At 42.6% G+C, this 22263-nt stretch overlaps 1 protein-coding gene across 1 annotated transcript; it reads right to left on the bottom strand.

Annotated features, from left to right (window-relative positions):
• Positions 1–179: 179 nt before the first annotated feature.
• Positions 180–21531, bottom strand: TNFSF8 (TNF superfamily member 8). Its single transcript, XM_033137621.1, has 4 exons — positions 21045–21531; positions 16727–16772; positions 9357–9434; positions 180–658 (listed from the first exon to the last, which is right to left on the bottom strand). Exons 1-4 carry the CDS (start codon positions 21240–21242, stop codon positions 225–227), a joined length of 756 nt encoding a protein of 251 aa, XP_032993512.1. The 5' UTR covers positions 21243–21531; the 3' UTR covers positions 180–224.
• Between the last annotated feature and the right edge of the window lie 732 nt (positions 21532–22263).

Raw genomic sequence — 22263 nt, 5'->3', positions numbered from 1 at the left:
GGTCAATCCTTGTCTGGTTGTAAAGCAGAAGACAGGCAAGTGCGGGCTAGCTAAGGACAGATTGATGTTGATGGGGCAGTGCCCTGTTTGTCCTAGTGGACCAGCCTCCACTGTTATCTGCACAATAGCTACCAAATGTTCCATAGTCCCTTCAAGAGGGACTGAATTTGGCACATCTCAAACGACAGGCCCTCAATATATACCTTTATTTAAAACAATTAAAGTCATTTTTCATCTTCTGTCCTGAACAAAGAGTACCTCCAGTTTTCACCAGTGTACTTGAAGGCTCCAAAAACATTGTTTTCAGGGAAGTCAGATACGTCCACATAGCTGAAGTCATTGACCTGTACTCCTACTGTATTCCCCTTCTTCAATTCTGCCAGTAAAGTTACAAAGAGGTCTTGTCTTTTGTCTCTGAAAGATTTCTGAGAGCTGCACAAAGTGAGCAAAGTTGACCTCGCCACAGATGTGTTCACAAGAATCTCCAACTTTATGGTGATCTCCCCACCTTTGCACTCAGCAATGTAAAAGTGCAAATGGCAATAGATGAAGTACATTCCAGGTGTCTGGATCACCAGCCTTCCATGGTTGTAGTGAATGTTGTACAGGATGCCCTCATTAATCCATCGCAGTTCTGACTGGTTGATTGGCCTAAGCACTAAAGAAAGGAGAGGATGAGATATGAGCATTCATCATTTAAAATGTGTGGGAAGCCAGTTTCAGCCAGACGGTCATGTTGTCTTCTGGGACAACTATGTCAGAGGTGGGCGGGGCCAGGGACAAAAGTGCGAGTTCCAGCAAATGCGATTTTTGCCTTTGTACAGTGCATAGCTGTCAACCTTCCTTTTTTACATTGGGAAATGGTCATAGCTGTCAACCTTCCTTTTTTGCAGTGGAAAACGGCGCTGGAATAAGGGAATTTCCCACAAAAAAGGGGAAAGTTGACAGCTATGGTACAGTAGGCTGTTTTCCACATGCACTCACACACTCCTTTCTATCCTCCATCTAAGCAAGCAAGAAACATTATCACAGGTCAAGGACATATTCCACTCAGAGGTGTGTGTGTGTGGGGCGGACACACTCAATGAAGTAGAGCCAGTGAGTGGCATGGTCTGGGGGAGGGAGTGTGGTGTGGAGAGTCCCAAGGGCCAGATAACTTAGAGAGCAACATTTGGTTCCAGACCTAAGGTTTCCCACTCATGATTTATCTGATGAATGCTGTAATACGAGAGGCCCCATCAAGATTGGCATTCTGTCGGCTCTTGAAGAGACACCTGTTTAGAGAACCATTCCCCTGAACTTGAACTTCCTGTTATAATTGTTATAATTGCTTTACTAAAAAAGTTTTAAATTGTTATGTCTTTTAACCATATTGTAACTTGTTTTATTGCACATTTTAATCATGGGTGTTTTTTGAATGCTTTAATGAAATTGTTTTATTGTGGATTTTAATTTTGTGTGCATATTATAATTGATTATATACTTGTAAACTGCCTATAAGCTATTTTTGGCAGTAAGCAGTACAGATATTATTCACAATAATACAAAACGATAGCAATTAAATGTATTGGCGTAGAGACAACTTTAATGAATGCAAAAACTAGGTATAGATCTTATATGTAAACAGTTCATTTATATATCTCTTGGTGATAACTTAATAATTGCTTAGGGCTGGAAAGATGTCTCATGTTATACTCTAGACTGGCTCAAGAAAATTATTTCCAATGCTATCTCAGGGAAATTGACCTGCTGACTTTATGTGGCTAGGGATGGCGCTGATATTTCTGATTTCCCTTCTATTTGAGGGTTAATTATTAACACGTTATACGTAGGGCTGCCTCTGAAGATGGTTCACAAGCTTCAGCTGGTGCAGAATTTGGCAGCCAGGCTGCTCACTGGGACAAGACGGCTTGAGCATATTATTACACTGATCCTGGCCTGACTGCACTGGCTGCCAATGAGCTTATGGGCCCAATTCAAAGTGCTGGTTTTGACCTATACAGTGGCACCTCAGGTTGCAGACGCTTCAGGTTACAGACTCCACTAACCCAGAAATAACGCTTCGGGTTAAGAACTTTGCTTCAGGATGAGAACAGAAATTGGAGGTCCCATTAGCTAAAGTGCTACCTCAGGTTAAGAACAGTTTCAGGTTAAGAACGGACCTCCAGAATGAATTAAGTTCTTAACCTGAGGTACCACTGTAAAGCCTTAAATGGCCCAGGACCACAATACCCCAAGGGCCACCTCTACCCATTTAACCATCATGGTCTCTGCATTCATCCTCTGAGGCCCTTCTTTGTGTGCCTCCTCCCGCTTGTGGAATGCTCTCCGCAGGGAGACACCTTCATTATATATTTTTAGATGCCAGGCGAATGCATTCCTCTTCTGGCAGAGCAACTACTTCTATACATTCCTGAAAGCCTGGGCCACTCCCAACATGATTGGCTGTATACACTTCCAAACTGCGAATCACGACTCAGAGTTCAAGGGCCAATGGCAGAGGCCAAAATCCTGAAATGTTCTGTGATTGGACAACAAGTAGCGAATCAGAACACAGTTCAGAATCCTTAGTTCAGACTCCAGACTCAAGCTCAGGCAAAAACATACCACTGAATACATAACTGTTTTGTTTTAATTATTTACTTATGTTTTTATCCTGTATTTTATTCTGTGAACTGCACTGAGATCATATGATGAACGGTGGTATATGAATCTAATGAACAACAAATAATAATAAAAACTATACGATAACACAATTACACGGGAGTAATTTACAAACAGGCAATATCCTTTTCTTTTCTTTTCTTTTATTATTCAATGTAAATCCCATTTATGACTTTTACACCCCATTTATAACTTTATAACTATATTCATTCTATTTACTCATGATGTGTTACTATTTGAGTTTTGGATTTTATCATCAAAAGCTCCTTGTGCTGAATTCATATAATTTTTTGTTTGTCTTTTTCCATTTGTACTGTCTGCTTTATTGCTTAATAAAATAATAATAATGATAATCCATCAATAATTTTATTTCAAAAAAGCTGGGTACCAGGGTTGGTGCCAGGATTTTGGGGGACCCAGGGCAAGCCGTCACCAGTGGGTCACACTACCCAGTGTTTCCATCACCTCTGCATCACTGACCACCCATTGGCTTTCCTTCTGTGCCTACTCTGACCACCTCCCAGAGGGAAAGCCAAGGACTCTGGCAGTGAACTGCTCCTTCTTTTCCCACTACTAATTTGTTCAGAAATAACAGGTATTCAATAGTGATAAGAAGATGCAGTAGGGCCAGATAGCTCCAGATATTGAATATGTACCTCCTGCTGGGGCATGCATCTTGCCATGAGCTCAATAATGTTGACCCTGCCCAACAGGATTTTCATTTTCCCACTTCTTTGTTCTTCTGTGGCTCTGCTTTATCCTCAGTTCCTGTCCTGAATTCTTGTTTAAAATGGAGAGTTTCTTAAAAATAAATTATAATGTGCTCTGAAACTTTCCATTCATTTGTCTGCCCCCCCATCCTACCAATGCTCATTAATAGAAAACTGCAAAACCGAACATCCAAATCTAATCTTCACTTGATTGTATGATGAAATATAACATATTTCTGTTTGTGTAGCATTGTGTGGATTCTGTTTGTGTTGCATTTTACTAATGGGAACACACACGTTTCTGCTCATGCAAAAAAGTTAATACAACTTCACGTTGCCTTTAAGCAGGCAATAGCGCACCACCTTCTCAAAAGGTTGTCATTGGATATGTAAATGTTAGATCAGCTTTCTTCAACCTTCTCAGGCCCAGGACCACTTTTAACTCAAACATGCATTTGGGGACCCCTTTCTTATATATTTGCATGGTACTGGTGCTCCTGTTGCAACCCACATTGGATCAGGCCATGACTCAGTAGTGGGTCCTGAGTCCTGACCCAACGGTTGAAGACCAGATAACCATTGCCCAGTTACTAATATCCCCTTTGGGTCAAGTGCTCTAGAATTTGGAGGTATGCTTGAAGGACACAGATCATCTAGATTCAATTCAAGCAAACTTCATACTCAGGAAGGATGAACCAGCCTTTTAGTTTCAGCTCCTCTCAGAAACGATCACTGTCAAATTTAGTAATGCTGTGTAGTTGTTGTTGTTGTTGTTTTATTTTTTGCAATTGCACCAGGAAGCACAAATAGATGTTGGTATATATTCAAAGAACCAGACCCTGAAAGAAGTCTTGAAGCAGGGTAGAGATTGAGAACCTGTAACCCTCCAGATGTAGTTTAACTATAACTCCCATCATCCTTGGCCATTGGACATGCTGGAAGAGGCTGATGGGAGTCCAATAGCAGCTGGAGGGCTACAGGTTCCCCATCAGTGAATTAGGAACTCCAGCAAACAGGGTTTCCTGCCTTACCTTCTGCTACATCACCAGCAGAAACAGGTAAGTTAGGATCTGTGAATTAAGCACCCCCTTCCCAGCTTGAAGCTAGTCAGCAGAGTCAATGTGAACACACCACCAAGTCAATGTGGACACACCAGGCTATATACAGCAGAAATAGGGAACTTCTGGCTCTCCATATGTTGTTGGACTCCAACTCTCAACAGCCTCAATGGACATGTCCAGTGTCCAGGGATGATGGGTTTTGGAGTCCAGCAGCATTTGGAGACTGACAGGTTCCTCATCCTTGATATAAATAAAGCCTTCAGTTGTGTTCAACTAAGTCATACTCAAAGTATAGACCCATTGAAATGAATGGGTATGACTGTCTGAAACCTATTCATTTCAATGGGTCTGCTCTGAGTAGAATTTAACTGAAGACAACCAAAATCTTCTGAACTGCAACCTTTTTTTTCCCTTCAGAATTCAGTCAAGAAAACATGCCAGGAGCAAAATCTGTAAATAACCGACTCAGCACAAAGCATGTTCCTCCTGAAGATGTAATCCCAGAGGGACTTCGTTGTGTATCAGAAACTTCTGTTACATCAGTAATTGTGTATGACTATTGCATAGGACTGAGTCAAATCCTGTCATGCAGCACATCTAAATCAGGTGGTGGCACACACTTCTGCTGTCCCAGCAGCAGCATAGGAGAAAGCTGAAGGAAATTACTCATTGAATAGTTTCTAGTTCTGGCTCCTCATTCGACCTTCCTGCTCTTACGTCTGGTTCAGTTTCGCCCTTATGGCTTCTTTCAGCTTTTTTTCTTTCAACATATGGAGAGCTCTGAGAATGTGGGAGTTGATGTGGATTGAGGTAATCCAGTTGATTCAACCATTTGTTGCATGACCAGCTGACGACATTGTGGTGAGATAGAAGCTCATCAATCAAAAGGCAATCTGAAACCTCCCACTGTGCCAAACTAATCAGTAGATTACTTTGCCTCACCCAGAACAAAAGAGCAGAAGGCCCTTCATCAGGGATAGAATAACTATTAAGCAAAATAAGCAATGTTTAGGGCAGTGTTTTTCAACCTTTTTTGGGCAAAGGCACACTTGTTTCATGAAAAAAATCACGAGGCACACCACCATTAGAAAATGTTAAAAAATTTAACTCTGTGCCTATATTGACTTTATATAAAGTAATTTTTCAATTTTTCCCATGGCACACCAGGCAACTAGTGTGCCGCGGAACAGTGGTTGAAAAACACTGGTTTAGGGCGTCAAGGGAAGGGGGGGCACCACAAACATTTTCCATTGCCAGATTTTTAACATTAATTGGCAGAAATTGCTCAGCTGAGCTTTCAGTTTCTTGGTTGAAGTACAGTGTATTAAAAACCACAACAGAACAACTAACAACTATGCAACAAGGCAAGCTGGATGCCTTTCCTCTACTAAATATAGAAGCAGATGTTCTGGGAAATGATATATAATGAGCTGGGGTGTGTGTGTGTGTGTGTGTGTGTGTGTGTGTGTGTGTTTGTGTGTGTTCAATATAACTTTTTTGAAGAAACCAGAAGTGTTTTTTTTTTTTAGGAATAATAGATGCGGAGGCACCTAAAGATAAGGAAAAAACCCTCTTTATGTGCAACCACTGCCGCCTGGATGCTGTTGGCCAAGAAATGGAAGGAAGAAGCAGTCCCATTCAAGGAAGACTGGCAGTTAAAATTAATGGACTAAATGGCAAAGTGTACGGCAAGAATTAGAAACCAGGAATAAATTACTTTTATCAAAGAATGGGGAAAATATGTAATATATTTGAAAAATCATTGTAAGCAATAAAATTTGTTAGCAGGGTTAATTTAAAACTCATAGTAAAGATTACTGAGTAAGGAAAAGGAGAGGAGACAATGAAAATTGTAGTTAGAATGGAGATACAGTATATAAATTTTAACAGAAGGAACCACAAAGGGGATATTTATACTATTAATTGATTTTTATATGATTTAAATTTGAAAAACTGAAAATAAAATTTATTTTAAAAAAAATAAATTGTGTTACATAACTGTTATATACGTTTTGTTTTGAGGATCTGATCAAAGACTTCGCAATTAGAAAAATGTAGGAGAAAATTTTCCCCAAATATAAAGTAGAAGTATACAAAAATAAGTATTATTTTCCATCTCACTGTAGGTTTTGTTTCATTTTGAAAAAATAGTATTTTATGGTTTATTACCGTTTGTATTTTGAATTAAATATATATGGGAGCACCAAAAATTTTTAAGTGCTTGGGGCCTCTGAAGGTCTTAATCCAGCCCTGCCCTTGCTGCATCAGAAGAAAAATCCATCTAGTTTAGCTTCCTGTTGTCCCAAAAGCAGAGGTTGAAGGCAGTGCCTCTCTCTTGCTGTTGCTCCCCAGCAACTGGCATTCAGTGGCATAATGCCTCTTAACATGCTGGTTCCTTAGAATGGCTATGATGGTGGTGGTTGAGAACCTGAACCCCTAATCTGGATTGAGTCTCAATCCCAGCTATGCCTGGGAAATTGCGGGTGGTATGGCAGCCCTAATGTGAACCACAAAAACTTTATGGCAGGGATGGGGAACCTTTGGTCTTCTGGATGTCATTGGAGTACAACTCCTGTCAGCCCCCAAAGAGCCAAGAATCACAGGGCCAACATCTTGTTAGGACCAAAGTTTCCCCATTCTTGCTCTATGGAAATTATCCCAGTTATAACCGCCAGGACAGAAGCAGAATGTATGGAGATTTGTTTTCCTTCCATTGTCACCAGGGCTGGCACAGTTTGAGTCTAATTATGTGGGATCGGTAGGGAATGCAGTGCTGTCAAATATCCCGTTTTCCCCGGGATTCTCCCTTATTTCAAGCAGTTTCCCGCTGCCCTCCCTCATTTTTTATTTCCCTTAAATTTCCCGTTTTTAATGGAAGCAGCTCCTCCCCTGCTGGCCAGGGACTGGGTGGGAAGACCTCGCCTACTTGGAGAGAAAAGCCTCAGCCCTCAAAGCAAGTGGGAGCTGTTTCCCGTGCTTACAGGGGGGGGGGTTGTATTCTTCCACCTGCATCAGCCCCTATCCGCTGCCGCCGAGCCCCTCAGCTGGCCAATAGGGTTAGCTGGCGGGCGGAGCCTGGCTGCCTTTGAGCAGCTGCTGCTTCCTGTCCTGTTTTGATGGGATCAGACAAGAAGACGATGGGGCTCCATCGTGCGGAGCACATGGCTGCCCTCCTCTTTGCTCCGCTCTGAGCCCGAGCCCACTTGGAGTTTACATTGCTGCTCCGCCCACTTTTGCTTCTGGCTCCACCCACCACTGACATGTGACTGTCCCCGGGATAGTTGAGACTGCTGATCCCTTATTTTCAAATCTGAAACTTGACAGCTATGAGGGAATGAGAGGGACCGAATCCTTGTTATACCCGGCCCTCACCTGATACCAGACATGGAGTCCTTAGAGCAGGGCTTTGGCCCTCCAGATGTTGCCGAACTACAACTCCCATCAGCCCCAGCAAACACGGCCAATAACTAGGGATAATGGGAGTTTTAGTTCATCAACACCTTCCTTAGAGGATAAACCAGGTGCCCCAAGGACCCCGAGGAGGAGAGAGGTTTCCTTGGAGCCAGGGATGAGGGGCCCTCTGGGAGAGACCTGCTAAAGAACCCTTGGAACTGTCAGAGGAAGTGCAGTAATCACAACTCCAGACATGAAGAACACCAGTGCCAAAAGGTTTGCTAAAACGGATTACATGGCTTGTGGCTGCAGACCCAGAGTCATCATGGAGCATGTGAGTAGTGTGGAATGTAATCCACTGGTGCAGTCAAATGCAACATTCCTTATTCCCCTAGAGTGGGCACAGGCAGGGGAAAATCCAGTCAGTGTAGCTTCCTGTTCCACTGGTCTGGAGTTTCCTCCCCCTGCATGTGATCTGGGAGATGGGCATGGCTCTGCCTGACCCCATAAAAGGAGTCATGCACCCATTTTGTGAGTTTTGAAATTGTCTTGTTCCAGTGTTGTCTTGTTCTCTCTTTTTGCTGTCATGCTGCTCTCCTGCAGCCATTTTGTTATTGTAATCTAATTTTGCTGTCTGCTGGCTCTCAGCCAGCAGCACATGAATCCAGTCTCCATATGAGACAAACTCACAGTTTCTTTGTGTAACTATTAAGTAAAGCCTGCCTTTCAGGGATCAAATCGTGAACTGAAACGTGAGTAAACCTTTTTGTTACTTTACTCAGAAAGTCTCTCGTGTCTTTATTCTTTTAAGAGGGATTAAAGGGGACACCAGGAAATAATCTTAACTAAGATTAAAGCGAATTTGCAAACTAGCTTCCAGCTATATTGAGGGGAATTTGCTCTGCTACATCACTAACTAGTGAAGGAAGGATACTACTTATTCAATATATCATTTCCTACAATCCTTAACATTCCCACAAGTAGAAGTAGACAGGGTCTCTTTGTGTGTAAGGGGTCCCTGAAATGCATTTATTATCAGCAGCTTTGGCAAGGGTTTGTTCTAAGAAGTCAGAGAAGGCGAGCCTTCCATTTTCTAGTGACAACAAAAGTATCTGTTTCCTTGTTCCCAAGTCTATCTTGCTATGCTGTACCTTGTTGGAATTCTTTGTGATACTGACCTTGTCTCTGGATCATGTTTTTGACCTGGGCTGATAATCTGTGCTTGACCTTGGTTTAGACTGCACTGCACCATGGCTTTACAAGTGAGTGTGCCCACTTATTGTCTCCTAGGAGTGGGACCTTAGCTGCTGAAGGCAAGGGGTGTGACAATCCTATGGATCTATAGATATCTACAACATGCCTCTGGAAAACCCTATTCTACACATATGTATGCAGTGGAGAGTCATGGGATAGATAAGAGCATTTGTGGAACTCAAAGAATATAAGGTATACAGAAAGAAGCCATGAGGCTTTTATGGTGGGAGAGGGTGTCCTCTCATACTTTGATTTATATACTATTCTCACTGACCTTGAAGATATGCAGCTGCTTTCTCAGTTGCCATTGTCTGCAGACTTTTCAAAGCCTCTGCTGATATTTTCCATGGCACTGAAAAGACAAGAAGAAAATTGTTACTACTGTTGTTATTACTACTGCTCTTTCTTTAAACAAAAATGATGCTCCAAAGTGACTTAGCATCCCCACTAAGGACCATAGAAAGGTGGAAATATTGGTGTTTTTGAAATTATTCTCTGAGCTCCAGGAAGCAGGTGTGAGAGAAAAGTACTGTACTGTAGTTTGGATTTTTTTTAACTATTTGAGCCCCAGGAAAGAGTTACCGGTAACCTGGGTTGGCATTTTTGAAAACTTCAAAGCTGAATGTCTCTTCCCGAGGCAGCCAGGATGTGGCCGTCACATGTGGTGGCAGTTGTGGCACGATAACATGATAAATACCTACAAATAAGATGGATTAAAAGCCAAATAAAAATAAGAGAACTATGCACACACAAAAATCTTAAAGGGGCTCATCCAACAACAACAAAAAATATTTAAGAAGGACAAATCCTGCCCCATCCCACTATAAAGCTTAGGTAAATAAAAATGTCTGAGCATGGCATTTAGTAGCTGAGAATAATGGTGCTAAATATGTTTCCCTGGGGAGAGCACCCCACAAATGTGGGAAGTGGGGTTTATTTAAAAGCCTTGCTATTTTTGCTCCATAGAGCTTAGACACCCATATTGGCTCCACTGATATGTTTAATAAAACCCAAGAACTGGAAGGGACCTCACAAGTGTCATCTTGTCCAACACTCTGCAATGCCAAAATCACAGCTAAAGATGGCCATTCAACTTCTCTTGAGAGAACATAGGAACATTCAGCTGGTTTGAGTTCTGGTATTAATTTTAGGAATTTCCACAATAAAAGTGGAATTAAGAAACGGTGGAGGAGTTGGGAGAGAAATCTGATTGTTCTACCTTGTTAAATGTAGATTTCATTAAGCCAGGGCCAGCCCAAGACATTTTGGCATCTCTTTCTCCCCCCCTCCCCCCCCCCCCACACCAGGGAAGAAGGGGTAAAGAGCTACATCGGGAACGGGGTGGGGTGGATGGGGGGGTGTCAAATCAACCTTACCTGGTGGTTGAAGTGGGAATCAAAGGCCATTACAGAAGGGAAAGGCGCCTGCTCTGAATCACACCTGGAGGGTGCAGGCCCCAGGACAACTCAGAGAGAAGCTCCCTTCCCCCACTTCCTCCATAAGGGTGGGAGGAGACCAGCCTAGAGGCAGCATTGGGTGAGGGTGCTGCCAAGGAGAGCCAGTGTGGTGTAGTGGTTAAGAGCGGTAGAATCGTAATCTGGGGAACCGGGTTCGCGTCTCCGCTCCTCCACATGCAGCTGCTGGGTGACCTTGGGTGCTAGTCACACTTCTTTGAAGTCTCTCAGCCCCACTCACCCCACAGAGTGTTTGTTGTGGGGGAGGAAGGGAAAGGAGAATGTTAGCCGCTTTGAGACTCCTTCGGGTAGTGATAAAGCGGGATATCAAATCCAAACTCTTCTCTCTTCTTCAAGGAGGTGGCAGATCTGGTTTCCAAGCAGTGCACCACAGCAGTGGCAGCAGTGTGGGGTGATGAATTCCTTGGAGGCCAGATCAGCTGCCCCTGTAGATCCTGCTGCCTGATGCAGTTGCCTCACCTTGCCTCACGGGTAGGTTGGTACTGCATCGAGCAGTTTCTTTATGTTCACTTCTGTGTCCCACCTTTTGTTCAAAGAGCTCAAGGTGGTGTGCATGTCTCCCCTCCCTCTCCATTTTATTCTCACAACAACCCTGTGGGGTAGGTTGAGATATGGTGACTGGTCCAGAGTCACCCTGTAAGCTTCATGGCTGAGTGGGCATATTAACCCTTACCTCCCTGGCCTTAGGTCAGGGGTCAGCAACCTTTTTCAGTCATGGGTCAGTCCACCATCCCTCAGACCATGTGGTGGGCCGTACTATATTTTTTTGGGGAGAAATAAACGAATTCCTATGCCTCACAAATAACCCAGGGATGCATTTTAAATAAAAGCACACATTCTACTCATGTAAAAACACCAGGCAGGCACCACAGAGATGCATTTTATTAATAATAATAATAATAATAATAATAATAATAATAATAATAATAATAATTTATTTGTACCCTGCCCATCTGGCTAGGTTTCCCCAGCCACTCTGGGCGGCTTCCAACAAAGATTAAAATACCGTATTTTCCGGCGTATAAGACGACTGGGCGTATAAGACGACCCCCAACTTTCCCAGTCAAAATATAGAGTTTGAGATATACTCGACCGCAGATTCTCCACCCAGCGTATAAGACGACCCCTGACTTTTGAGAAGATTTTCCTGGATTAAAAAGTAGTCTTATACACCAGAATATACAGCACATTAAAATGTCACACATTAAAAACTTCCCCAAACAGGGCTGCCTTCAGATGTTTTCTAAATGTCATGTAGTTGTTTATCTCTTTGACATCTGTAAAAACACGCTGATTCCTGGACCATCTGCGGGCTGGATTGAGAAGGTGATTGGGCCACATCCAGCCCACGGGCATTAGGTTGCCTACCCCTGCCTTAGGTGAACGTGCAAACTATTTCACCATGTTGGCAGCATTGAAGGAGGAATCTTTGTAAATATCAGAGATAGGTGGTAAACATTTGGCTGGTAAACCTCAGATACTCCAGATATAGTGAACTTTATAAAGTCAAGCTATTTGCAATATTGGCTGGGGCTGGTGGTTGGTGTAGGTATCTTCTTCCACCCCTGTGTTAGAGCATTACCATAAAACATTTCTTTATTAATGCATTGAATGTGAGTTTATCAGTGGGATAATGAACTTTCAGTGTGCTTAATTCACCAAGAATCACCCAGAGGACACCATCTCAAAACAGAAGCAGTGATTCAGCTTTTTGACTTCCATCACCAAGGAAGAATTTCACAACTTAAGAACATTATTGGCTTGGCAAGGATCAGAGCCTGATGCTGAGGCTTGATTGGTGTCATTAAATTATGACCTTACACTAGATGGATGCAGCATTCTTAGAAACAGGTTGTGTGCGTCCAACACATTTCTCATATGCAATAGAATAGAGCCTTCTACTGGCTATGGGTGGAAATTTCATGCCTGAACTCAGCTGGGACAACGAATATATTATTAATACTTCTCTATGTTCTTTCACTTGATTAAACATGTTTTTCAGTTATTGCCTGGCTTTCTGAATGGTTTATTGATCACAACACTTAACAAACAGCATTGTAACTACAAGACCTAAGCAAAGACTGCTACGGGTACAAGGTATAGGATGGAGGTAGCCCACGTGGTGCCCTTCAGATGTTTTTTTTTGGACTCAAAGTCACATCAGTTATAGTCAGCAGGGCTGATGGAAGTTGGAACCTAGCAACCTCTAGACAGAGCACTGGTGAGGAATCTCCTACCAGCAGACCTAAGTAAATGAGACACAGGTTCCAATTTAGCCCATCAGTGTGAGATATGAAGCACATTCTATGGTTGTGCACCCACACACCAATCCAATTCAGAGTCCACCCTGGATCCAGGCTCCAAATTGATTTGAGGGCCTGTCTTAATGTTGTCAGAAGGGTGGTAACGAGGGAAGAAGAAAAAACTGCATTCAATCCTTCTGGGTGCTGCCTTGTCAACAAGTTCCCTGTGGAAATTGCACTGGTCAAGGAGCCCCTACAGAAAGCAGGAGTTAATGTTCTTCTCATTGGCTCCTCACAGGGAAGGGTTTTGTGAAGGATGCTGTGCAGAGGTTGCCTGCCCTGTCTTTTGACAGCACTGGATTGCTCTTGGTGAGCCAATTTGGCATGGGACAACCCAATCCAGCCTAAGCTGATTTTGTTCAGAATTTGGGTTTCATCAGAATTGGGACATAGCCCTAGTAGATACAAATGGTGCCTTTGTTTATGGCGGTCTCTGTCAGCACTGATCAGCTGATATCTGATCCCACCAGATGATGTTATTTGTGTTGTCATCTGATAGGCATAACAGGATTTAACCTCTTCACTTATCAGCCGATGAATGGGATTTAAATCCTGCTCAGTTGGGTAGGGTTCCACATCAAATCAGGAAGGGATTTGCATCAGAATCCTTTGCTAAAACTTGCAAGGTGCTTTTCCAAAGTACCTCGCAGCTGGCATTGTATCATGACTTCAGATGATTGACAACTGGGAGGTCCCTCAAGGCTGATTCCGATAAGGAATCAAGAAGGTTCTCTACCCTATGACTAAATGGATGGGCCATCTTTCTGGATCAGTAGAAAATAGATTTCAATATTCAGTCAAGGGTAAATGAATGAAACATAGCATTGACTGCACAAAAGCAGAGCTTTGCCTCTCTAGGATGATTGATTCTATGACACTTCCTCCTAGCTCTATGTCACTGAATATGAGCATGATACCCATTCAATTATCTATCCATGCATTAATCTCAATTAAATCCTAGTGGGCTGTTTCCAATTCTGCCCTTGATGATTGATAGCTGAGTAATGTGTGTGTGTGTGTGTGTGTGTGTGTGTGTGTGTGTGTGTACACACATAAAATCACATTTAAGTACCTCTAGGTATTTAGCTAACAGTATCCTGTTCTCTGCCAAAAGAAATGTGGGGTGAAGATTTATTAGGTGGTTTTAATAGCTCTGAATCAACTTGGCAACGCAGTTTGGCCTTGAGAGTCTTGTAGATAATCTGCTCAATTTTAGACATGAGCTTCCTTTCTCTTGTCAACAAAATATCCTTGCATTAAGATTGGATACTTTGCTCTTTTAATGGGTATATTGACTACTCGTGAACTCATTAACCCCCAACCATCCTATATTCTAATTCTATGGAGGCAAAATGGAAACAGCCAGATGCACTGGACTAGGAGAACTACTATTCTTGTTGCCCTGTGTACTGTGCTCATGTACTAGCACTGGTGTAATGTATTGGTTAGCATGATGGCCTTGGGAGTTGTTGTTCAGTCATTCAGTCGTGTCCGACTCTTTGTGACCCCATGGACCAGAGCACGCCAGGCACGCCTATCCTTCACTGCCTCCCGCAGTTTGGCCAAACTCATGTTAGTAGCTTCGAGAACCCTGTCCAACCATCTCATCCTCTGTACTAGCACTGGTGTAATGTATTGGATAATAGCATGATGGCCTTGGGAGACCAGGGTTCAAATCCCCACTCAGCCATGAAGCTCACTGGGTGACTTTGGGCCAGTCACAGTCCCTCAGTCTAATCCACCTCACAGGGCCAGGATTGCCACCTTGAGCTTCTTGGATGAAAGTTGGGACAGAAATGCTAATAATAGGAAGAAAAAAAGAGAATGAGTGTCCAAAACAGTCCACCACTCCCTATGTGCTTCTTGTTTTCATGTGGTGAAGTTGCAAATGGAAGTTTCATATTTTGTGGAGGTGGGGGCAGGGAGCAAAGTATTTCTCCCTGCGAAGGGCCCCACTGCTGCTACTCTTCTCTTTTTCACTTCTTTGCAGTCGTTGTTCACACACACACACACACACACACGCACATTCATGAGTAAGCTACTCCTCAAGAGCAGAACAAATCCCCAGGCAACCTGGATGGTCTGCAGGTGTGCTCAGAATGGGGTTCTGAAGACTCAGGATTAAAAGCATGAAGTCCCAGGCACAGGAGCGTTGGGGCAACATCTCTGTACCATTTCCCCAACACGTGGATACCTATTAGTTCCTTCAAGTCTTAAATTCAGTTCTCCACATTTCCTCGTCTGTTTGTGAGTTAGTAGTACCGGTAGTTCTTTTATTTTATTTTAAAATTCCTCATCAGGATTTTAGTGCAAATTTCTCAGTTTAAGACTTGCCAAGGTTAGTGGATGCCCCTTCTCTCCATCTCTTACTAAACACTTTTTGTTTCCCTTTACATTTTACACCTCTCTTGTGGGGAGTGTGGCACTTGCTAGAAAGGAAGGAACCAATCTGATGGAATGGTATCAGCATGTAGAACAGGGGAGCTTCAGGCTTGGGTTGCAGGGGAGAAAATGTGGTCCACTAGGCTTCTCTATCCGGTCCTTGGTGCTCTCTCTCCAGGCCACACACACCCTCCTGAACCACAACCCTCACTGGTTCTGCTTTGCAACCCCCTGGAGTGTTTTTGCCTGTCATTGAACTCTGTTGATGTCTCTAGCTTTCCTGGATGGAGAATAGACAGGGCAATGTGAGTGTTTGTGTAGAAACCAGGTCAATGTACAAAGGTAGAACTTTGCACTTGTCGCTCTGGTCACTTTTGCCACTGACCTCCACCCATCAATGGCATGTGGGCCTCAGGAGGTTGATCAGAAGGGTATGTATCCCTCAGTCTGGAAAATATCCCCTACCGTGATGTAGAGTAGGTCCATCTTTGCCCAAACAATGAAGATTGTGCAAGGCAAAAATTATAGGATTCACATCTGGCATACAAAAACCTCTGTTTTCTAGCACTGAAACCCACTTCATCCTGTCACTGGTACTAGTTCAAGTAGGCACCATGGGTGAATAGCTCTTGTGTCTAAGAAACTGGTCAGTTGCCTACCTTGGATGAAACAAAATAGAAAATTCTTTCCAGTAGCACCTTATAGACCAGCTGAGTTTGTTCTTGGTATGAGCTTTCGTGTGCATGCACACTTCTTCAGATACACCAGATACACTTCAGATATCTGAAGAATTGTGCATGCACACGAAAGCTCATACCAAGAACAAACTCAGTTGGTCTATAAGGTGCTACTGGAAAGAATTTTCTATTTTGTTTATGGCAGACCAACACGGCTACCCACTTGTAACTGGTACCTTGGATGAGGTTGCTTTCTTCCTTAAGGATCAGGTTTGCAGTTTGGGGTGTTTTTGGATCCAGCTGTGTCACTGGAGGCTCAGGTAGCCTCAGTGTCTGGAAGTACCTTTTACCAAGTGCTGCTGTTTTGACAGCAACAGCCATTCCTGGACTGCAGAAGCCTTGCCACAATAGTTCATGCACTGATTACTTAAAAACTGGATTACTGCAATGTGTTCCATGTGGGACTTCCCTCACATTTGATCTGGAAGCTGCAGTTAGTGCAAAATGCTGCGGGACAATTGCTGACAGGAATGAGGCATATAACACCTGTGCTCAGAGATCTACGCTGGTTGCTGATTTGCTACTAGGCCAAGTATATAAAGCCCTTAGCAACTTGGGACCAGTTTACATTGTTTTGCGTTACTCGGCAAACCCACTTGGCAAGTGTGACTGTGCCTGCTTTAAGTGCCCCCCTCCCCACCACCAAGGAATCATCAGTCCAAACAAGAACTGGCTCAAATCCAACATTTTCAGACCATCCATGCCAAAAATATTCACTTGTAATTTATCTCATTCATATCATCTTACCACATTTCTCTCTACCTTGGTGTCCATCGTACTCAGCCGTAGATCCCTTCAAAGAGACAAAAAGTCAAGAGAAAGTTACTTTGTGTGTGTTTGTGCGTGTTCCTTGCATTCATTATCCTAGATTACATTTAAATGAACTTTGACTCATAACAGGCTTTATTTTAAATCAGAGGTGGCTAAACTGCAGCCCATATGTTAAGATACAACATCCATCACCCCTAAGAAGCTTCCCAGGCTTTGGGAAGGAAGCCCCAGGTGAACATTTAGGGGACTAGCCTAGTTTCCCTAATCCACTGACCAATACCATATTTTTCAAATAACATAATATTATTATTTTGAGAAATTGTGGTAATGAGTATCCAGTTGTTTCACTGATGAAACTGCAAACTGTGCCCCATCAAACCTGGACCATTGGACAATGCCAACATGTTTGTAAAGAAGTCAATAATGTTTTGATGCCCCACATTCTCAAAATGAGATGGAGCATCCTTAGGTGGTGTGAGACGCCAACAATGGGGCATGAAGTTTCAGGGGTGGTAACATCCAGATTTGGATTATTGCAATGCACTCTACATGCCACTGCCTTTGAAGATGATCCAGAAACTTCAGTTGACCTAAAATGCAGCAGCCAGATTACTGGGTTGGGTTCCATTTAAATCTCACATAACTCCTATTAAGTAGTGGGTGGACATAGCAGATGACACAGTGATTCTCCAAGCAGCTCTCTTTATTCTCAGGCTGGAACAGACCTGAATTGAAGGGCTGAACCAGCCTGCTTATATAGTACTCAGTAACATGCAACAGTCACAAGGAGAAGGGGACGACAGAGGATGAGATGGCTGGACAGTGTTTTCGAAGCGACTAGCATGAGTTTGGCCAAACTGCAGGAGGCAGTGGAGGATAGGGGTGCCTGGCGTGCTCTAGTCCATGGGGTCATGAAGAGTCGGACACGACTGAATGACTGAACAGCAACAAAACATGCAACAGTAACAACTCTCTCTAGCTACCCAATCCGTGAACAGCACTCTCAATCCTTCATTTGCATGTGGACCTGAGTGAAAACTGCAGTCACGGTGGGCAGAGTGAAACTATATACACAACACCCCTAGTGGCCTAGGGTGAGAACTTCAATACATAACAACTCCCTTAAAAAAAAAAAAAAACACAGCAGCACTGGTTGCTAGTGCATTTCTGGGTGCATTTAAAGCTGCTTATCTTAGCATTTTAAGCCCTGAATGACACAGGCCCCAAATACCTGAAAGACCACATCCTTCTCTAAAGGCCTCCCTGGGTGTTAAAATCAACAGTTTTTATAGATCTCGGCAGTGCTTTTTTTCCTTCTTCTGGGGGGTACGCAGGGGTACGCATACCCCTAAACATTTTGTGAATCTTTGTACCTTTGTCCATTTACTGTATTTGTTTTCCCCAATTTGAACCATGAAATGGTGATTTTCTTGAGTAAAAATGAGAGTACCCCTAAACATTAAAAAAAAAAAAAAACATTGGATCTTGGCAATTCCTCCACCCTAAGAAGCTTGGGAGAGGGCAGGAGAGGACATTCTCTGTGGCAGGCTAGTCCCCTAAATGTTCCCTTCCCATGGATGTGAATTTGGCATCTTCATTACAGTGGTACCTCTGGTTACGAACTTAATTCGTTCCGGATGTCCGTTCTTAACCTGAAACCGTTCTTAACCTCAGGTACCTGCTGCCGGCGCACGATTTCTGTTCTCATCCTGAGGCAAAGTTCTTAACCCAAGGTACTACTTCCAGGTTAGCAGAGTCTGTAACCCGAAGTGTTTGTAACCTGAGGTGTTTGTAACCCGAGGTACCACTGTATATAGCTTTCAGTTAATGCTGAGGGCAGGACACCTGGGATGTGTATTTTTAGGACCCCTGCTATTTCTGTGATCTTACTTTGTTTTAAACTAGTTTTGACATTGTGCTAAAAAAGAAAAACCTTAGGGTGAAGGGTTAGTAAATAATACTCATAATGATTATATTTGAGTTCAGAATAAACAGCAGCTTCTCCAGATACTGTTGAAGCTCTATTCCCATTGACATTGCCAGCTTTGGTCTGGCAAAATAAAGCACAAATTGGAAGGGATTGGGAGACACACACACTCTCTCCTGATACCAAATCTCCCCCTCCCTTTATGGAGGGGTTTCCCCTGCATTCAGGGGTTCCCCACATTTGAAGCACAAAGGGAGAGGGGACAGGTGATCCCATTTTTCTAGGGATGGGTGGCAGTCTTAATTTCTATAAGCCCCTGCCATCAAGACCATCATAGCTAATAATCAGGGATGCTCCAGAGGCTTGGTCTTCTGGAAAAGGAACCTATGCACACACACACACCTGTAATTTTATATCCAGGTTAAAATTAATTAAATGGTCTTCACATAATGAAGGCACTGCCAGGAGAGGTAGTGAAGACTGCTAACACAGACCAGATCCACACCATACTTCTAAAAGAGCATTTGATAAACATTTAAATCACATGACTTCATACAAAGAGGCTTTTAAAAAGGGATTAGACAAATCGAATGGATGAAAATGTCTATCAATGGCTATTGGCCATGATTAACACAGTGGAACTTCCATGTTCAGAGGCAGTTTATCTGAATACTGTACCAGTTGCTGAAGGACGACAGCAAGAGAGACCTGTTGCCATCACATCCTGCTTATGGGCTCCCACAGCAAGATGCTGGTCTAGATGAGCCTTTGGTGTGCTATTCTGTGATGAATCCGACAGTCTCCCCTTTAATATTTTATCCACTCCCATATTAGAACTTCATGCAAACACATTTTAGCATATTTACTTGAAACATTTCCTCCAGAAAATAGCACCTCATCAGTACAAAGACTCACTCTGTCATATTGATAACAAAATTTAAAATTTGCAAACAGCACACCTGCCAAGATACAGCAGGTGCCCACTATGTGCACCTTCTGGAAATACCTGAAGACATTTCAACAGCTCAGTGGGGGGATGGGGGCGAGCGCGAATCTTGAACTGTTTTAAGCCATGTTTTCGGTATGTGTTTTGTATTGCTTTTAAAATTATGATCTTATTATATTTCTATGAATTTTCTTGAGACATTTATGTAAAAGGAAACCCACAAATGAATAATGAATAATCAAGGGTTGTGAAAGAACTTCCTCTGGAGACTCCCAAGGAGCTCAGAACATGAAGGAGAGTATCCCAAAATCATCTACTAATGGGGCATACTTCTTCTTTTTTTGGAAGGCATCCAAGTAAGAATATTGGATACCCCTAAAGTTTTTGCTTCTGCTGTTTCTTTTCTAACCCTTCTCCCCATTCTCTGTTTTGAATCGTTATTGCTATCCTTGTTGAGATTCCTGTCTTGCTGGGAGTTGGATTAGATGACCCTAAGGGTCACTCCGACTCTACCATTATATGATTTTATGAATCCGGTGTTTGTTCTACTTAGAGTAGACCCATTGAAATGAATGAATGTCTCCGGCTTAGGTTTATTAATTTCAATGGGTCTACTGTGTGTATAACTTAGTTGGATCCAATATATGTGTACATACATATGTGCACAATTATATGGGACGCCTTTTTAGCCTATCAAACATTTTCCTTTCTTAAATAAGCATCCACTAGATACATCAGGACCATAGCTCGGTGCTAGAGCATAGTGTTTGCATGCAGAAGATCTAGGATCAATTTCATTTCCCAGTTAAAGGACCTCAGCATGTGATAGGAAAGACCTGTCTCTGCCTTAGACTCCAAGGAGTAAAATATGACCACATATAAGGCAGTTTCCAATTAGGGATGGAGGAGAATTTAAATTGAGCAAACCAACCTATTTCTCACCTTCTAGACAAATACATAAAACAAAATGTGACAGTGCTTTAAATTTTGCTGTCCTCTGTATTTGTGAAATAGTTCTTGGCTTAAAATATGCTTGAATATTGGCCACATTGGATGAGTCTAATGTGAATTGGAGTCCAACAATATCTGGATGTCAACATTTTGCCTACCCATGTTTTACAGAATACATCAGCAAAACAAAATGCCCTTATTCCAAGAGCTTGAAATCAACACGTTGAGTCTACTTGTAGGAATTTTGTGACATTTCAAGCAATAAAGATATCAGCCTGTATTTCATATCCAGTCACCTACTCTATGCAATGCAATTGACTGGCATTGTACACTGGAGTTGGCTTTCATGGATCAGTTGAAGCCAAACCCTGAATAATTGCAAAATGTGTGCTTTGGAAGCTGAAACTCAACATTTTATCTGGACAACAGGAGTGAAGAGAGCCCTAGGGCAGAAGCAGGAAGCAACTTACCGTCCTTTGAAGTACCAAGACCACAATGGTTCCCAAAGATGCAAGAAGGCAGATTGTGAGAGAAATGATGGCGAAACAGAAGTATGTTTGGATTGGGGCACTGAACTTCCTGGTGACACTTTCTTCAGTCATATCTCTGGTAGCTTCCTGAGGACAATTCACTTGCATGAAAGCTTTCCGTTCTGTCTGAGAGTTCATCCCCTTATGAAGCCCTCAAGTCTTTCACTCCATACCTCTTTCTGATAACCTTCAAACAAGTCTCTGCTCCTTAGAGGATTCCCCCACATTTTGGCTCATGTGATCTGGAAAAAATAGATTCATCACTTGCCGTATGAAGAAAAAAAAAGGAGAGGAGATCTGGAGGCGGGAGGTGAGTGGACTATGATCTCAACAAAGAGAAGGCTTTTCGGTGCTCCCAAAACAGACTTCCACCAGGACAGTGCTTGCGTGAGCCCATTTGTGTTGCCTCACACTGAATAGTGAGACGTAACAAAACGTGGCTCATTCCCCTCACTCAGTAGGTCTGTACAACGCCGTTGTCACATTTTGGTAAAATAAATCACTCTCAATTTGGTGACTTCCTCTTTCACAAATTGCAGACTTGTTTCCTTTCTTCATGTGATGATGCAGCTACACTGAATGATTTCCGCTTTGGAGATCTGGATTCCCAGAGGCTGCTGATACTATATATATTTAGAAACATGTGTTCAGCCTCAACATAAATGCAATGGAAAACATGCTCCTTTCTTTCTACATTGCTCCACTCCATGGTATCAAATATTCACAGTTTTTCTTTTCTTTTCTGGGTATCTAGAGACATCCCAAGCACATTTGTTCATTATTTACTTATTTAAGCCATGCATATACTGCTCCCTATTTTAAAGAAATCTCTGAGCAGTTTACAGCATCATGAAGAAATATCAGAAAAGTAGAAATAAAAGTGCAAACAGAGCAAAAAGAAAACAAAGAATAAAAAATTTAAGTCATAAAGCATCAGAGCCAGAGAGGAGGGAAGCACAAAGATACAGCACAACTCCAAAGGAATAATAAAGTATTAATTCATACAAAGATATCCTTTACAAATAATAAAGATTTGTAAAAAAAAATAAAAGTATTTTCCACCTGTGAATTCCATCATTATTGAGAATAAATGTTCTATGTAGCATTAAATGAGCCAGGCATTTGCATATGTGATGGCACTGGGTGATCATGTGCCTCA

Source organism: Lacerta agilis, chromosome Z (genome assembly GCF_009819535.1).
Source record: "Lacerta agilis isolate rLacAgi1 chromosome Z, rLacAgi1.pri, whole genome shotgun sequence".
NCBI lineage: Eukaryota > Metazoa > Chordata > Lepidosauria > Squamata > Lacertidae > Lacerta > Lacerta agilis.
Note: the sequence above shows the minus strand (reverse complement) of the source record. Positions and strands in the feature narration are given on the sequence as shown.